This window comes from Coregonus clupeaformis, chromosome 18, assembly GCF_020615455.1.
Source record: "Coregonus clupeaformis isolate EN_2021a chromosome 18, ASM2061545v1, whole genome shotgun sequence".
In the NCBI taxonomy this organism is placed as follows: Eukaryota; Metazoa; Chordata; class Actinopteri; order Salmoniformes; family Salmonidae; genus Coregonus; species Coregonus clupeaformis.
In genome coordinates this window covers 35,471,574-35,490,827 of record NC_059209.1, presented here as the reverse complement: position 1 = coordinate 35,490,827, position 19,254 = coordinate 35,471,574, and the positions used below count along the sequence as shown (strand labels likewise).

General features: G+C 45.4%; 1 protein-coding gene across 1 annotated transcript in view; it reads right to left on the bottom strand.

Annotated features, from left to right (window-relative positions):
- Positions 1-19,254, bottom strand: part of LOC121530978 (protein unc-13 homolog B-like) — a 133,573-nt gene that overhangs the window by 82,293 nt on the left and 32,026 nt on the right. The window contains exons 4-5 of the mRNA XM_045226981.1: positions 589-632; positions 364-439 (exon numbers count right to left, since the gene is read on the bottom strand). Coding sequence (XP_045082916.1) covers positions 364-439; positions 589-632 — 120 coding nt within the window. The remainder of the gene's footprint in view (positions 1-363; positions 440-588; positions 633-19,254) is intronic.

The following is a 19,254-nucleotide window of genomic DNA, read 5'->3' as shown; positions in this document are numbered from 1 at the left end:
TTGTGACAAGGTATACAGACGATAGCCCTGAGTGAGTAGGTGTGTCCAAACTTTTGACTGGTAGTGTAAATATACCACACTTGGAAACAGAACGGCCTTGAGTGAAGTTTTTAATCTGCAAGGTGCAGGATAATGTGTACAAATACAATACCCTGCCATAACCAGCAACTTAAACAGCATGCACTACTGTACACTGTCCCTGTAGTTCTTTGTACTTTATATTTTTGCAATAGTATTTTCTTTTGACTTTATAGAGGTCCTATTCGGTTATTTACCAAAGGTAAATCTTTATATTGCCGTCTGTCTGAGGTACTGAAAGTTCAGGAGTGAAAGGTGAAGAGGTCAGAGGTCAGAGAAACTCACCAGCTCGCTGACCAGGGGGATAGGCCGTCTCTTGCGGAGGTCAGGCATGCTGTCGATCCCAAAGGGCGTGGCACCACTAAACACACACAGTTCAAAACAAAACAAGATATAACAAAATACCAAATCTATTAGAGGTCATCATTGCTGGTGGTTGGACTCCAGTCCACTTGAATATGTACAGACAGACAGACAGACAGACAGACACACACAGGCAGTGTCACTGACCCAGGCTTGGCCCACGGGTGCTGGCTGGGGTCTCCATCTCGGCCCTGTAATAGAGGTCAAAGGTCAGACATTTAGCCACTGAGACTGACAGTTCTCATAGAGGTTGTGGTAATAGAACATGTACACATAATATCACGGCAGAATCAGAGATAAAGAAAGAGCGGTTGGACTGGGTTGGTTGAGTTTCTCTGAAGCATGCCAAAGAGGATTCTCATCGCCAAACAAACACACCGATGGTTGGATGAGTGAGCATCATCAACTGCACATGAAGCAGCACAGAATAGGGTACTGATAACCCCCACCCACCCACCCACCCACGCACCCACGCACCCACCCACGCACCTTTCCTTTTCAAATACACTTTTTGCGGGCCCTGTCAAGAAACAATCGATCATCATCAATACTATCCCATGCCATATTGATGTCCCTCCAATTTCTACTGAAGGGTGTATGTATGTTCAACATGCGGTCAATAATGGCCTATTCAGCTGTGATTGGTGTCTTTCAACCTCGTAACCATTAGAACTACTGCATTTACAGCAAAGCTTTGAAATACACTACCGTTGAAGTGAAACCCTGATACCTATATCCTGTGCTTTAATGTTGTTTGTTTTGTTTTTTAGTCATTTAGCAGACGCTCTTATCCAGAGCGACTTACAGGAGCAATTAGGGTTAAGTGCCTTGCTCAAGGGCACAGACAGATTTTTCACCTAGTCGGCTCTGGGATTAGAACCAGCAACCTTTCGGTTACTGGCACTACGCTCTTAACCACTAAGCTACCTGCTGCCCTCAACTCCTTTACCCCAATGAGTCCCACCGTAATGCTGAGAGAGTTAACCCAATGAGTCCCACCGTAATGCTGAGAGAGTTAACCCAATGAGTCCCACCGTAATGCTGAGAGAGTTAACCCAATGAGTCCCACCGTAATGCTGAGAGAGTTAACCCAATGAGTCCCACCGTAATGCTGAGAGAGTTAACCCAATGAGTCCCACCGTAATGCTGAGAGAGTTAACCCAATGAGTCCCACCGTAATGCCGGCACGTTTTGGACTTTAACCCCTTTTAAACATTGTGTGTTTGACTTCTGGGTTGTACCCCAATGGATTCGTCTACTTCTTCTGCAGCCGTAGATACCAACCGCTAGTCTGTGTGATTAAAGTGGGCTGAGCTAGAGCGTTGTTTGTGAGACAAGGGCGGATCCCGAAGGGGCCCGTGCCGGTTTTTATTACAAGAACATCTGTAGAGTCCAAATAGTTTGAGCTACAAACTATTCAAAGCCATCTATGAAAAGATTACTCTCACGAACACACACGTGTAACATGTTTTGCTCACAACAGTTGTTAGACGGTAAGGGGTTCTTCTACATAGAATATCATAGTGTCTATAATACTGTAATAAGCTCACATTTAGTTGCAGTCACAAACTCCAAACTCCACACAGTTGTCACTGACTAGTTGGATATTAATTTCCCAGTGAGCAAACCATTTCTGTACTTACATCATTCATATAAATTCTTTTTGATCAGGTTTTTGCTTTGGCTGACCTTTTTTTTTTATTGACATTTGTCAATAAAACTCACGAATGCAACTGATTATGTCAAATAGTTGTGTGTTTTACTTGTAGCCCTGGTTGTCCTGAAACTAAAATGGTAAAACACTTAATTGTGAGGCTAAAAAAAGTGGTTGGACTGGCAGACAAATGAAAGTCAGATAAATGAAAGTCAGACAAATGAAAGTCAGACAAATGAAAGTCAGATAAATGAAAAGTGGATTTTCGCTGGGGTCTCGGGACTGATAGGGTGAACAAGGAAAACAAGCATCGACAAGATCATAAAGGGATAAAGGTTAAAATCACCACCAAGAGACAAACCAACTGAAGGAAGCAATTTAGGTAATACTACTTGATGTTGCCATGTAACACAGAGGTAGTAACTCATGAGCAAGATTAGTCAACTTCAAAACACACCAGTTATGAGGACATGCGTATAAAAGACATTGACATTAGAAAAATAGACTTTAAGACGACAAAAAGTGACCTGATCATCTTGACTTCCATCTGAAAGAGAGGAGAGAGAGAGACAGAGAGACAGAGAGGGAGGCAGAGTCATCAACTAAGCAGTTAAAGTAAATAGAACAACTTCCAGCTGATCCATTTGCAGTAAAATGCTACAGTTGTGATGCTGGGAGGGTAATGTTAAAATAGGCCCACAGTGAGACAGAGATAGACAGGAACTGAGGTCATGAATGTTTCATCAACATGTATAATTCATCATGAAAATGACTCCTAATCCTTCCTCTTCCTCTTTAATATCAGACCCTACTTTCATAGGAGATAAGTAATGTTTTTAATCCAGTAAATGGCCATACTGCTCCTAGAATGGAGGGTGGTGATGCATTGCTCCAAATGGGGCATATACAGTGAGGGAAAAAAGTATTTGATCCCCTGCTGATTTTGTACGTTTGCCCACTGACAAAGAAATGATCAGTGTATAATTTTAATGGTAGGTTTATTTGAACAGTGAGAGATGGAATAACAACAAAAAAAATCCAGAAAAACGCATGTCAAAAATGTTATAAATTGATTTGCATTTGAATGAGGGAAATAAGTATCTGTCAGGAGGAATGGGCCAAAATTCACCCAACTTATTGTGGGAAGCTTGTGGAAGGCTACCCGAAACGATTGACCCAAGTTAAACAATTTAAAGGCAATGCTACCAAATACTAATTGAGTGTATGTAAACTTCTGACCCACTGGGAATGGGATGAAATAAATAAAAGCTGAAATAAATCATTCTCTCTACAAGTATTCTGACATTTCACATTCTTAAAATAAAGTGGTGATCCTAACTGACCTAAGACAGGGATTTTTTACTAGGATTAAATGTCAGGAATTGTGAAAAACTGAGTTTAAATGTATTTGGCTAAGTTGTATGTAAACTTCTGACTTCAACTGTACATAAGTATTGAGAACTTTTGCTATGAGACTCGAAATTGAGCTCAGGTGCATCCTGTTTCCATTGATCATCCTTGAGATTTTTCTACAACTTGATTAGGGTCCACCTGTGGTAAATTCAATTGATTGGACATGATTTGGAAAGGCACACACCTGTCTATATAAGGTCCCACAGTTGACAGTGCATGTCAGAGCAAAAACCAAGCCATGAGGTCGAAGAAATTGTCCGTAGAGATCCGAGACAGGATTGTGTTGAGGCACAGATCTGGGGAAGGGTACCAAAAAAATGTCTGCAGCATTGAGGGTCCCCAAGAACACAATGGCCTCCATCATTCTTAAATGGAATACGTTTGGAACCACCAAGACTCTTCCTAGAGCTGGCCGCCCGACCAAACTGCAATCGGGGCAGAAGGGCCTTGGTCAGTGAGGTGACCAAGAACCCGATGGTCACCCTGACAGAGCTCCAGAGTTCCTCTGTGGAGATGGGAGAACCTTCCAGATGGACCATCTCTGCAGCACTCCACCAATCAAGCCTTTATGGTAGAGTATGGTCACGTCTGGAGGAAACATTGCACCATCCCTACGGTGAAGCATGGTGGTGGCAGCATCATGCTGTGGGGATGTTTTTCAGTGGCAGGGACTGGGAGACTAGTCAGGATCGAGGGAAAGATGAACGGAGCAATGTACAGAGAGATCCTTGATGAAAACCTGCTCCAGAGCGCTCTGGACCTCAGACTGAGGCAAGGTTCACCTTCCAACAGGACAATGACCCTATGCACACAGCCAAAACAACGTAGGAGTGGCTTCGGACAAGTCTCTGAATGTCCTTGAGTGGCCCAGCCAGAGCCCGGACTTGAACCCGATCTAACATCTCTGGAGAGACCTGAAAATAGCTGTGCAGCGACACTCCCCATCCAACCTGACAGAGCTTGAGAGGATCTGCAGAGAAGAATGGGAGAAACTCCCCAAATACAGGTGTGCCAAGCTTGTAGCGTCATACCCAAGAAGACTCAAAGCTGTAATTGCTGCCAAAGGTGCTTCAGCAAAGTACTGAGTAAAGGGTCTGAATACTTACGTAAATGTGATATAAAAGTTATTTATTCTTTTATAAATTTGCAAAGACCTGTTTTTGCTTTGCCATTATGGGGTATTGTGTGTAGATTGATGAGGATTTTTTTTTTAATTCAGTTGAGAATAAGGCTGTAACGTAACAAAATGTGGACAAAGTCAAGGGGTCTGAATACTTTCTGAATGTACTGTATGTGAAATAATTGACATTGAAGTCAATGGAAGGGGCAATCAGCAGTTGCCACATCATTTTTTGGACTTAAAATAAATTCATTTCAACTGTTGTACCCCATCAGAACCCAAAATATAAGCTTGTATTAATTCAATGTTTGTGAACAAAGTAAATGTAGACAAAAACTATATAGCCACAAAACATGGTTACAACTATAACTTTGATATCATGCATCCATAGCTCTGTCTATGAATGTGAGAGTGGTTACATTTATCCAGCCCCATTCCTCAGCTTTTTACCAAAATAGGGTCAGGGAGTTCCTTTGATATTGTTTTTACCGCTGATTGCCGCTTTAATTATGAGACAAAAATAATACCGTAGAAGATTAGTTCTGGTGATGAACAAAGTAAAAGCCTTTTTAAAAGCCACTGATGAAGATGGTGAAGATATTTAAGGGATTGTTATAAAATAATAGGGGGCTTTGATCATTAAAAAGGTCGTCTGAAAACGATCTGAGGTTTCTTTGGAAGTGTCGATTTCTCAGAAAACAATATAACAATGGTATGGCGCACAGAAAAAAGCTCAGAAAATAGCTCTAGATTCTTCCACGAGATGAGAAACATTCAAAATGATAGATTGTTTTTAATATAAGAAGAAAAATGTACTAAACTCAAACAGAAAACATGCTGAGGCCTGAGGAGACAAAAAAAGATAAGCGAAGGAAGATGAGGATTCAGAAGTCAACAAAGAAAAATATAGTACAAGTTTTTGGTCATGCAAACACTTACAGCACAGAGACGGAAACAAAATGAGTATGTAGACGTGTGTCAGAGAAAAAATTATAACCAGGTGATGAACATGTGCTCTTGTTCCAGACAGTGCTTAATGAGTAACAGTCCGATGGATGGCAGAGACGTCTGGTAGGTGATAGCTACCTGTGATGAGGTCGTCCTCCTCGAACGTGGACATGGTCATGCTGGTGAGCTGGTGCCGCGTCTCCCTCTTCTCCCGCAGCATCTGCTGGAAGGTCCTCAGGCACTTCTGGCTCCTCTCCATGGGGTGCTCCTCCACTCCCTCTGCTTCTGCCTCTCTCGCTGCCTCGCCCTCAGGGGCTGCAGGGGTATCTGGGACTTCTGCGTCTGTGCTGGGCTGCGGCGGTGACAGCGGTGGGGGTTCGTCTCCCTGCTTCTCCTGGGGTGTCGGCTCCTCAGTTGAGAAGGAAAGCGAGAGGGACTCTGCAGTGGTGCATTGCGATAGCGAGGTGTTGAGAGTGGGGGCGTCTGTTAGGCCCTGGGGCAGAGGAGACAGTCCCTTTTCCTCTGATTCTATATGGGGCGGGGAGAAGGTAGGCTCTGGGCCAGGTGAGGAAAGGTCTAGGCCTGGGTGGGAAACACCTTGTCCAGGGTAGGGAAGGGGAGAGGACTCGCAAGGGTCATCATGGTCCTGTGGGAGGCTGTCGCTGATCTCCTCTGGCAGGGGTTCACTAGGGCAGGGGTCTGAGGGAGCAGAGGAAAGGACACTGGTCTGGGTCTGTCCCTCTGTGTCGTCCGTGGCCCCTGGGTTCACCCCATCTTCTTGGAACATTTGAGACATATCTGCATGGGGTAAGTCCATTTGAGGCTCAACAAAGAGGCTTGTGGGTAGCTCCATCTCGTTTTCGACTCCAGGACTCTGGGCGGTTCCGGGTTCTTCCAGCTTGCGTAGCGCACCCCGCAGGGCAGAACTGAAGTCCAGCACAGCTTGGCCGATCCGCTTCACGTTAAAACCCATGTTTTGGATCTCTGTGCTGTTAGGGCGAGGGAGGCGGCCATCCAGGTCTGGCATAACTCTTTCCTCCCCTCTGACCAATGACATTCCTGTTTTATCCCCTCTGACCAATGGCATGTCTGTTTCAACCGCAGTGGGGTGGCTCAGTAAGGAGTTCTCAGTCCAGGTACAAGTTCCATCTGTAGACTCTTCAGTCATGCCACACTCATAGCCAGAATAAGTCTCCTGGTAACTATCAACTTTGCAGTCAGTTGTGTAGCTGAGATCTGTGTGGGGATCTACGTAGCCGTACCCTTCCACCTCCTTAGTATGTCCTTCCACTGAGTGGTAACCGGAGCTCTGGTGATATGAGTAATCAGCGGCACACTCGTACCCCAGGCGGTGGCTCTCTGGGTGGGCATCGGTCGGAAATTGAGTACCAGGCTGTGGTTTTGGCCTCCGTCTATGGGCGCGCCACTCTTCATGGCTGGAGGTGCTGGCGGGGTTGTAGTGTAGTCCAGACTGGAGGGAGAGGTGGTCCGAGCTTCCTGTGGAAGACTGGCCCAGGGTACCGGTACTATACCCCCCTGAGCCCCTGTACCGATCCCAGCTCTCTGTCCCCTCCACGCAGGCAGGCTCCTCTCCCTCCTGCTCTTCCAGACTCCCCTGTCTGGAGTAAGAGCCTTCTTCATGCCACCTAGCCTCCCCAGTCTCACCATGCTTTGGGCCAGCACCGCCCAAGCCCTCCACCCCACCACCCCTACTACTACCACTAGCCCCACCACGCCCTGTGCCGTGTCTGGACAAGGGCCTCTCGAGGTCAGACTCTGAATTGGGGCTATGTCCTGAGGACAGGGAGCTGGTGCTGGGGCAGTACTGGCCCTCCTGCTGCTCCAGGTAGCTAAAGCTCAGTTTCCCGACTATGGTGGGTTCTGGGATGTCTGAGCTGTGTTCCGACGTATCCTCCGGCTCACCCTTCTCCTGTTCCTGGCCCTCAAGCTCCACTGACTCTGTGCCTGGCGAGACTGTGGTAGACGTTTCTTCTAACGTTGGCAAATGGATCTCAGCGGGCATTCCGTGGATGCTGTGGCGTTCGCTGAAGACGGACAGTCGGCAGACATTGGAATCTAAAGGCTCCATCTGCCTGCCCAAACTGCCATATGCGCTGACAGGCCTCTGGCGAGGGGTGAAGAGGGACCCGTCGCTGCCCCCTGCTGCCCCAGACCAAGCCCCATCCCCTGGACTGCCACTGGCCTTGTTTCCGGAGCGAATGCCCTCTATCTCCAGGAGCACAGCATCCACACAGGAAGATACCTCCTCTACAGAGCCACGGACGGAAGTAAGGTAGTCCCGCAGGTCTGAGATCTCCTCCTGGATCTTGTTGATCCCTCTTAGCTCCTTTAGGATGTGCTCGATGATGGCGCTAGACTCTTCTTCCTCATCCTCCTCCAGCAGAGTATCATGCCGAGTTCTGTAATCCACATAGTCGCCCATAGAAACAGGCCTTTTTGGTTCTCCACGTGTCCGAGTGAATTCAGCCTTACCCCCTGCTGCTCCTGCCACTGCACCAAACCCAGAACCGTTCATGTTTGGACCAATCCGGTTCTGGTGTTGAGCTTCTCTTCTGCGTTCTGGGATTGTTCGGATCCCTGCCGGGATGATCCATTTCTGGTGTTTGGGTGTTCGTCTCTGTTCCGGGACAGTCCTGATCCCGTCCGGGATGATCCATTTCTGCTTCACTGGAGATTGGCAGCTGCTACTGTTGTGCTGCAGAGTGCAAGGGATTTTGACAGAGCCCTCTCTGTTCAGTTCCACCTCTCCAACACAGGATGCCCCTGACACCCCTTCATGTGCCTTACCGTTGGGGACCCTCGAGGAGCAAGCTTCCTCTCTGGGCCCACACCTCGCAAAAATATCTGTGCCCTCCTTTCTCTTCTCCTGCCCCTCTCCTCCCCCCCCCTCCTCCTCGATCCCAGCATAGTTATGGTCTGGGGCGGGTAGCTCCTGGCCGGATCCTTGGAGCAGGCGGTGGATCTTCTCCCGGATGACAAGCGCTACCCTGGGGTTGGGGGCCCTCTTTTTGCGGACCTTCTCCTTGGTGTCCCCTTTGGGGGCGACACCTGTTCTGTGTTGTCCATTGAAGCGGTTCCTGGAGAACATCTTCTGGGACAAAAGGGGAGGCCCCTACCCTTAGGTGTCCCCCCACATTGTTGCTGGAGTCACATTACAAGAGAGGGCCAGCATCAAAGTCCGAGAGGACAGATTCATGGGCGCCTACTCAGCTACACCTATCAGGAACTTTAGTTCATAGTTAGAAAGACACAAAATCAAGATAAAACAGCTTCAAAATTATGGTTATTATAACATATTAAGCCTCTGATGTATATCACAGGAAAGCCATGTGACTCCAGTCACCTTTCTGTACACATTCCCTCTCCTTTCCCATCGAAGCACAGTAGAAGAGATAAAATATCCTCGGAACTGAAAGTACTATGGCTCATTTAGTTCCACGAAGCAGACAAGACACAAAAAATAGGAGGAAATTGTGATCTATAGCATACTAGATAAATGCTGTATAAATGTTTTCTATACAAATCCTTTCTTTGGCATGGCATTTCCGTTCTCCATTAATGGAAATGGTTATTCACAGGACCAATCGGCTTCAAGTACCCAGCTCTTGGGATTCTATAGAGTAAGTAAGTACCACAACTAATTCTTTGAGCCAGAAACTCTCTAGTTTTTAATTCATTTATCTAACCATTAGGGCATATTGCTACTCTGCCATTAACGTCTAAAGGCCCATTCTGAAAAGGAGTTTCTGTCATAACGAGTTGGGCACAACATTTAAATCAGGTAATTTAAATCTTATGATGGGACGGCACTGTTTTGGCCGTGGAATAGGAATACAATTATCCGAGTGGCTAATTGAATTCCAGAATGTTATTGGAAAAAGGTTGAAGAACATTCAATAATAAAATAGAAAAACACGACATCCTGGAATTATCCGGTAATATAAGGAATATTTCATATTTTACCAACATGGAGTCAATGGAACGTGGAATCTGATGAAGTGTGTTCTGTGTTCCATTTCCTATGCGCTTTCTACTCAATCCTCCTCCAGGGAAAAGTTATGAAATATCTTCCCTCTGTTCAACTGAAGCCTGTCTTCTCCTGGGCCCCGATGACTGTGTAATTGCCTTGACTAATGCAGTAATTGCTCTCATTCCTCCGCCACTCCATCTCAGACCCTTGACTAGATGGAAAGACAATCCTGTAGCTAGGCTGTTAAGCCCCTCTGACAGAATTGCGTGCACACACACACACATGCACACACACACACGCACACACACACGCATGCACGCACGCACACACACACACATTTTTGGATATCATAAATCTGTATTGATTCCAATAGGAATTACATATCACTTTGCAAGCCAGCATAATGTGAGTTGCCCGATGTGGCCTGCAAACCAGGAGTTTTAGACCACTGTGTTGGGTAGGGCTGGCACAATTACTGTATAACCGTGTAACCAATGGTTATAATTAAACAATAAGGCCAGAGGGGGTGTGGTATTAGCTGTGGTATATTGGCCATATACCACAAACCCCCGAGGTGCCTTATTGCTATTATAAAGACAATTAGAGCAGTAAAAATAATTGTTTTTATACGGTCTGATGTACCACAGCTGTCAGCCAATCAGCATTCAGGGCTCGAACCACCCAGTTTATAATAAAACATTTGGCTGTCAAAGTATGGTCTTATGATATATGTAATTGTAATAAAGAATTTAATTTCAATGATGAAATATTCACTTACACACTCACTTGGTGAAGGCTAAAGGACTGATAGCCATTGAATGCAACAACCAGGTCTCTGTCATTAGCCAACACAGTCATGAGTGGTACTGGTAAATCTAAAATTCACTTGAAAGGCACCCTGGAAAATATGCAAATAAGGCTTTTCACCCTACAGTGTTAAAACAACACCCAAAAACCTTTTCAGAGGTACATTTTTGCCCCTTAAAAGGAACAAGCGACTTTGTCACTGTGGTGGTATCCTGAACACGCAAATGTGTATATTTTCTAAAATAATGGTTTTGTACCTACACCATCCTGTCCCCTAAGGTACAATATTGGCTCTTTAAGGTACGAACTGCAAGGGTACAATTATGTACATATAAATAAAAATACAAAATACGTACCACTACGGGGTACCACTATGGGGTACCACTACGGGGTACCTACAGGGTACCACTACAGGGTACCACTACAGTGAAAAGTGTTTGTACCCCTTTAAGAACTAATTTAAACCCTTGATTTCTGAGAGTGTAATATGTACCCATGACTAACTCTACTGGAGGTCACAGGTCACATCAAGACAAGCTCAGGAACAGTGCACACAGCGCTAATAACACCAAGTTCGCCAGACATTGGTGAACGAGATGAGATGTCTATTGGAGGTGAGACACAGCTGATCTTGCTACTGACAGAATGGAGATGTGAGAGACGTCGGCTGTAGATCAGAGTTCAAAGTTTAAACTTATCGTCCGACAGCCCCTCAAACCTATCCCAGTGCTAAATGTCTGTCTATGACAGAGTACTGTCTGACCTGGGGCCCCCTCGCACACACACGCACACACACACACACCACACACACAACAAAGACACAGACACACAACACAGACACACTCCACAGCTATCACAGCCCTGACCTATGGCCATGAGGCATCGGCTACTTGTCGAAACAACCATGTTGGTTTATGGAGGAGGAGAACGCTGCAGGTCAGAGACAGGTGTGGTTCATTACCCTTTTCATAACAAACAGACAACAATAATAACACACAACAGCCTAACATGAGGAGAGAGAGAGAAAGGTCAACTTGAGGAAGGAAGAGAGGAGAGAGGGAGAAAGGAGATAGAGAGAGACAGAGGGAGGGAGATACAGAGGGACAGAGAGAGAGAGAGACAGACAGAGCGAGAGCGCGAGAGAGCGAGAGACAGACAGACAGACAGACAGAGGGAGAGAGGGGGAGAGAGAGAGAGGGTGAGAGGGAGAGAGAGGGTGAGAGGGAGAGAGACAGAGACAGACAGAGAGAACAAACAGCAAAAACATATACAGTGGGGGAAAAAAGTATTTTATATATTTTCTGGATTTTTTTTCCTCAATTTGTCTGTCATAGTTGACGTGTACCTATGATGAAAATTACAGGCCTCTCTCATCTTTTTAAGTGGGAGAACTTGCACAATTGGTGGCTGACTAAATACTTTTTTCCCCCACTGTATTTGACATTCTTCAAAGTCACCCTTTGCCTTGATGACAGCTTTGCACACTCTTGGCATTATCTCAACCAGTTTCATGAGGTAGTCACCTGGAATGCATTTCAATTAACAGGTGTGCCTTCTTCAAAGTTAATTTGTGGAATTTATTTCCTTCTTAAAGCATTTGAGCCAATCAGTTGTGTTGTGACAAGGTAGGGGTGGTATACAGAAGATAGCCCTATTTGGTAAAAGACCAAGTCCATATTATGGCAAGAACAGCTCAAATAAGCAAAGAGAAACGACAGTCCATCATTACTTTAAGACATGAAGGTCAGTCAATACGGAAAATAACTTTCTTGAAGTGCAGTCACAAAAACCATCAAGTGCTATGATGAAACTGGCCACAGGAATGGAAGACCCAGAGTTACCTCTGCTGCAGAGGATAAGTTCATTAGAGTTACCAGCCTCAGAAATTGCAGCCCAAATAAATGCTTCACAGAGTTCAAGTAACAGACACATCTCAACATCAACTGTTCAGAGGAGACTGTGTGAATCAGGCCTTTGTGGTCGAATTGCTGCAAAGAAACTACTACTAAAGGACACCAATAAGAAGAAGATACTTTTTTTTATTCTATGTTTTAATCTATATTTTTAGGGGTAGATCAGCTTTAATATTGCAGATAGATTGTAACTTCCATCAATGTAATTGTCTGCATCACTTCCAATCCCTCACATGTTTTTTTCTCTCGCAATAATATATATATATATATATATATATATATATATATATATATATATATATTTGGGTGGTCTTCAGAGATAGATGGGAGCGGTTAAGGGTAGCTGAAGGATGGGATTAAAAACAAACAAAAGATAACTAAGATAACTATATACAAATACAATACCGTTCAAAAGTTTGGGGTCACTTAGAAATGTATTTGTTTTCGAAAGAAAAGCAATTTTTTTGTCCATTAAAATAACATCAAATTGATCAGAAATACAGTGTAGACATTGTTAATGTTGTAAATGGCTATTGTAGCTGGAAACGGCAGATTTTTAATGGAATATATACATAGGCGTACACAGCCCATCTGAAATTAGCCCGCCCAACTACCTCATCCCTATATTGTTATTTATTTTGCTCATTTGTACCCCAGTATCTCTATTTGCACATCATCTCTTGCACATCTATCATTCCAGTGTTAATACTAATTGTAATTATTTTGCACTATAGCCTATTTATTGCCTTACCTCCATAACTTGCTATATTTGCACACACTGTATATATATGTATTTCTGTTGTATTTTTGACTTTGTTTTGTTTTACCCCATATGTAACTCTGTGTTGTTGTTTTTATCGCACTGCTTTGCTTTATCTTGGCCAGGTCGCAGTTGTAAATGAGAACTTGTTCTCAACTGGTTTACCTGGTTAAATAAAGGTGAAATAAAAAAATAAAAAAAAAAAAAAAAATCAGCAACTATCAGTCCTGTGTTCCAATGGCACGTTGTGTTTGCTAATCCAAGTTTATCATTTTAAAAAGGCTAATTGATCATTAGAAAACCCTTTTACAATTATGTTAGCACAGCTGAAAACTGTTGTGCTGATTAAAGAAGCAATAAAACTGGCCTTCTTGAGACTAGTTGTGTATCTGGAGCATCAGCAATTGTTGGGTTCGATTACAGGCTCAAAATGGCCAGAAACAAAGAAGAACTGAAGATCTCGTACAACGTTGTGTACTACTCCCTTCACAGAACAGCGCAAACTGGCTCTAACCAGAATAGAAAGAGGAGTGGGAGGCCCCGGTGCATAACTGAGCAAAAGGACAAATACATTAGAGTGTCTAGTTTGAGAAACAGACGCCTCACAGGTCCTCAACTGGCAGCTTCATTAAATAGTACCCGCAAAACACCAATCTCAACGTCAACAGTGAAGAGGCGACTCCGGGATGCTGACCTAGGCAGAGTTCTAAAGAAAAAGCCATATCTCAGACTGGCCAATAAAAATAAAAGATTAAGATGGGAGTCTAAGATATGGCCTTTTCTTTGCAACTCAGCCTAGAAGGTCAGCATCCCGGAGTCGCCTCTTCACTGTTGACGTTGAGAATGGTGTTTTGCGGGTACCTCAAAAGATCACACCATCCCTATACGTGTTTAGTGACAGTGAAACAAAATAACCTTAAAACAACTTAACTAATCTATAAAACTATATATATATATATATATATAGTTTTATAGATTAGTTAAGTTGTTTTAAATATATATATATATATATATATATATATATATATATACACACACACATACACACACTTAAAACACTGAAACCCAATAGAGTGAAAAAGAATTCCAGTCGCTCTCACAATCGCTCCTGCTTCCCGATTCACTCCCAGCATGCACTCTGACAAGAGAGAGGGAGAGAGAGAGAGAGAGAGACATACAGAGAGAGAGAGAGAGAGAGAGAGAGAGGGAGAGAGAGAGACATACAGAGAGAGAGAGAGAGAGAGAGAGAGAGAAGAGAGAGAGAGAGACAGAGACACAGAGAGAGAGAGAGAAAGAAAGAAAGAAAGAGAGAGAGAGAGAGAGAGAGAGAGAGAGAGAGAGAGAGAGAGAGAGAGAGAGAGAGAGAGAGAGAGAGAGAGAGAGAGAGAGAGAGAGAGAGAGAGAGAGAGAGAGAGAGAGAGAGAGAGAGAGAGAGAGAGAGAGAGAGAGAGAGAGAGAGAGAGAGAAGAGAGATCCTTTTAGACATCCATACAAACTATATCAGCCTTCTTATGTTTCACCGAGTAGTGGCTGAACGACGACATGGATAACATACAGCTGGCGGGATATACGCTACATCGGCAGGATAGAATGGCTGACTCCGGTAAGACAAGGGGTGGCGGTCTGTGTATATTTGTAAACAACAGCTGGTGCATAATATCTAATACTAAGGAAGTCTCAAGGTTTTGCTCGCCTGAGGTAGAGTATCTCATGATAAGCTGTAGACCACACTATTTACCAAAATAGTTTTCATCTATATTTTTACCACCACAAACCGATGCTGGCACTAAGATTGCACTCAATGAGCTGTATAAGGCCATAAGCAAACAGGAAAACGCTCATCCAGAGGCAGCGCTCCTAGTGGCCGGGGACTTTAATGCAGGGAAACTAATTTCTATCAGCATGTTAAATGTGCAACAAGAGGGGAAAAAAAACTCTAGACCACCTTTACTCCACACACAGAAACGCATACAAAGCTCTCCCTCGCCCTCCATTTGGCAAATCTGACCATAACTCTATCCTCCTGATTCCTGCTTATAAGCAAAAACTAAAGCAGGAAGCACCAGTGACTTGGTTAATAAAAAAGTGGTCAGATGAAGCAGATGCTAAGCTACAGGACTGTTTTGCTAGCACAGACTGGAATATGTTCCAGGAGTCTTCCGATAGCATTGAGGAGTACACCACATCAGTCACTGGCTTCATCAATAAGTGCATTGATGACATCGTCCCCACAGAGACCGTACGTACGTACACCAACCAGAAGCCATGGATTACATGCAACATCCGCACTGAGCTAAAGGGTAGAGCTGTCGCTTTCAAGGAGCGGGACTCTAACCCGGAATATAAGAAACCCGCTATGCCCTCCGACGAACCATCAAACAGGTAAAGAGTCAATACAGGACAAAGATTGAACCGTACTACACCGGCGCTGACGCTCGTCAGATGTCGCAGGGCTTGAAAACTATTACAGACTACAAAGGGCAGCAGAGCCGTGAGCTGCCCAGTGACACAAGCCTACCAGACAAACTAAATCACTTCTATGCTCGCTTCGAGGCAAGCAACACTGAAGCATGCATGAGAGCATCAGCTGTTCCGGATGACTATGTGATCTTTTAAGCAGGTCAACATTCACAAGGCCGCAGGGCCAGACGGATTACCAGGACGTGTATTCCGAGCATGCGCTGACCAACTGGCAAGTGTCTTCACTGACATTTTCAACATGTCCCTGAGTGAGTCTATAATACCAACATGTTTCAAGCAGACCACCATAGTCCCTGTGCCCAAGAACACTAAGATAACCTGCCTAAATGACTACCGACCCGTAGCTCTCACGTCTGTAGCCATGAATTGCTTTGAAAGGCTGGTCATGGATCACATCAACACCATTATCCCATTAACCCTAGACCCACTCCAATTTGCATACCGCCCCAACAGATCCACAGATGATGCAATCTCTATTGCACTCCACACTGCCCTTTCCCACCTGGACAAGAGGAACACCTACGTGAGAATGCTATTCATTGACTACAGCTCAGTGTTCAACACCATAGTGCCCTCAACCTCATCACTAAGCTAAGGACCCTGGGACTAAACACCTCCCTCTGCAACTGGATCCTGGACTTCCTGACGGGCCGCCCCCAGGTGGTAAGGCTAGGTAACAACACATCTGCCACGCTGATCCTCAACACGGGGGCCCCTCAGGAGTGCGTGCTCAGTCCCCTCCTGTACTCCCTGTTCACCCATGACTGCATGGCCAGGCATGACTCCAACACCATCATTAAGTTTGACGATGACACAACAGTGGTAGGCCTGATCACCGACACAATGAGACAACCTGTAGGGAGGAGGTCAGAGACCTGACCGTGTGGTGCCAGGATAACAACCTCTCCCTCAACGTGATCAAGACAAAGGAGATGATTGTGGACTACAGGAAAAAAAAAAAGAGGACTGAGCATGTGCCCATTCTCATCGACGGGGCTGTAGTGGAGCAGGTTGAGAGCTTCAAGTTCCTTGGTGTCCACATCACCAACAAACTATCATGGTCCAAACACACCAAGACAGTCGTGAAGAGGGCACGACAAAGCCTATTCCCCCTCAGGAGACTGAAAAGATTTGGCATGGGTCCTCAGATCCTCAAAAAGTTATACAGCTGCACCATGAGAGCATCCTGACTGGCTGCATCACTGCCTGGTATGGCAACTGCTCGGCCTCCGACCGCAAGGCACTACAGAGGGTAGTGCTTACGGCCCAGTACATCACTTGGGCCAAGCTTCCTGCCATCTAGGACCTCTATACCAGGCGGTGTCAGAGGAAGGCCCTAAAAATTGTCAAAGACTCCAGCCACCCTAGTCATAGACTGTTCTCTCTGCTACCGCACGGCAAGCGGTACCGGAGCGCCAAATCTAGGTCCAAAGGGCTTCTTAACAGGTTCTACCCCCAAGCCATAAGACTCCTGAACAGCTAATCATGGCTACCCGGACTATTTGCATTGTCCCCCACCCCCTCTTTTACGCTGCTGCTACTCTGTTTATTATTTATGCATATTCACTTTCACTCTACCCACATGTACATATTACCTCAATTACCCCAACTAACCGGTGCCCCCGCACATTGACTATGTACCGGTACCCCCTGTATATAGCCTCCCTACTGTTATTTTATTTTACTGCTGCTCTTTAATTATTTGCTTAAAAAATATAAAAAATATATTACAAAAAATGTATCTATTTTTTACTTAACACTTTTTTCTTCTTAAAAACGGCATTGTTGGTTAAGGGTTGGTTAAGCATTTCACTGTAATGTCTACACCTGTTGTATTCGGCGCATGTGGCAAATAAAATTGTATTTGATTTGATTCTCTTACACACAATCTCTAAGGGAGAGAGAGAAATCAGGAGTGAGCACATTTGAAATGGTCTTAAATGAAAGGTTTTGTTCTGTGCGACTCTAAAGCCTTAGTGTTGAGCCATTCTCTCTGTGTCCTTCACGTTTAATCCCCTTCTCGGATTGGCTTATTGATCAGGCTTATTGAAGTCACACACTGGTAAACACGCTATTCAAACTAAATCAGCAGGCGCTGGCCGTCTAAAATCAGGACACAAACAGGCTATGTGACTCTCTCTCGGGTCTACAATTGGCTTAACAGGCACACAAACACACACACAGGTCCATTGCTTAAAACTGTAATATCATTGTCCATCTGTAAAGGATTACATTACATGACCAAAGGCAGACGCCACACCAGGGGATGACCGGGGAGGGGTAATGAAGCAGACAGACACCAGGAGATGACAGGAGGGGTAATGAAACAGACAGACACCAGGAGATGACAGGAGGGGTAATGAAGCAGACAGACACCAGGAGATGACAGGAGGGGTAATGAAACAGACAGACACCAGGAGATGACAGGATGGGGTAATGAAGCAGACAGACACCAGGAGATGACAGGAGGGGTAATGAAGCAGACAGACACCAGGAGATGACAGGAGGGGTAATGAAGCAGACAGACACCAGGGGATGACAGGAGGGGTAATGAAGCAGACAGACACCAGGGGATGACAGGAGGGGTAATGAAGCAGACAGACACCAGGGGATGACAGGAGGGGTAATGAAGCAGACAGACACCAGGGGATGACCGGAGGGGTAATGAAGCAGACAGACACCAGGAGATGACAGGAGGGGTAATGAAGCAGACAGACACCAGGAGATGACAGGAGGGGTAATGAAGCAGACAGACACCAGGAGATGACAGGAGGGGAAATGAAGCAGACAGACACCAGGAGATGACAGGAGGGGTAATGAAGCAGACAGACACCAGGAGATGACAGGAGGGGTAATGAAGCAGACAGACACCAGGAGATGACAGGAGGGGTAATGAAGCAGACAGACACCAGGAGATGACAGGAGGGGTAATGAAGCAGACAGACACCAGGAGACGACAGGAGGGGTAATGAAGCAGACAGACACCAGGAGATGACAGGAGGGGTAATGAAGCAGACAGACACCAGGAGATGACAGGAGGGGTAATGAAGCAGACAGACACCAGGAGATGACAGGAGGGGTAATGAAGCAGACAGACACCAGGAGATGACAGGAGGGGTAATGAAGCAGACAGACACCAGGAGATGACAGGAGGGGTAATGAAGCAGACAGACACCAGGAGATGACAGGAGGGGTAATTAAGCAGACAGACACCAGGAGATGACAGGAGGGGTAATGAAACAGACAGACACCAGGGGATGACAGGAGGGGTAATGAAGCAGACAGACACCAGGAGATGACAGGAGGGGTAATGAAGCAGACAGACACCAGGGGATGACAGGAGGGGTAATGAAGCAGACATACACCAGGAGATGACAGGAGGGGTAATGAAGCAGACAGACACCAGGAGATGACAGGAGGGGTAATGAAGCAGACAGACACCAGGAGATGACAGGAGGGGTTATGAAGCAGACAGACACCAGGAGATGACAGGAGGGGGTAATGAAGCAGACAGACACCAGGAGATGACAGGAGGGGTAATGAAGCAGACAGACACCAGGAGATGACAGGAGGGGTAATGAAACAGACAGACACCAGGAGATGACAGGAGGGGTAATGAAGCAGACAGACACCAGGGGATGACAGGAGGGGTAATGAAGCAGACAGACACCAGGAGATGACAGGAGGGGTAATGAAGCAGACAGACACCAGGGGATGACAGGAGGG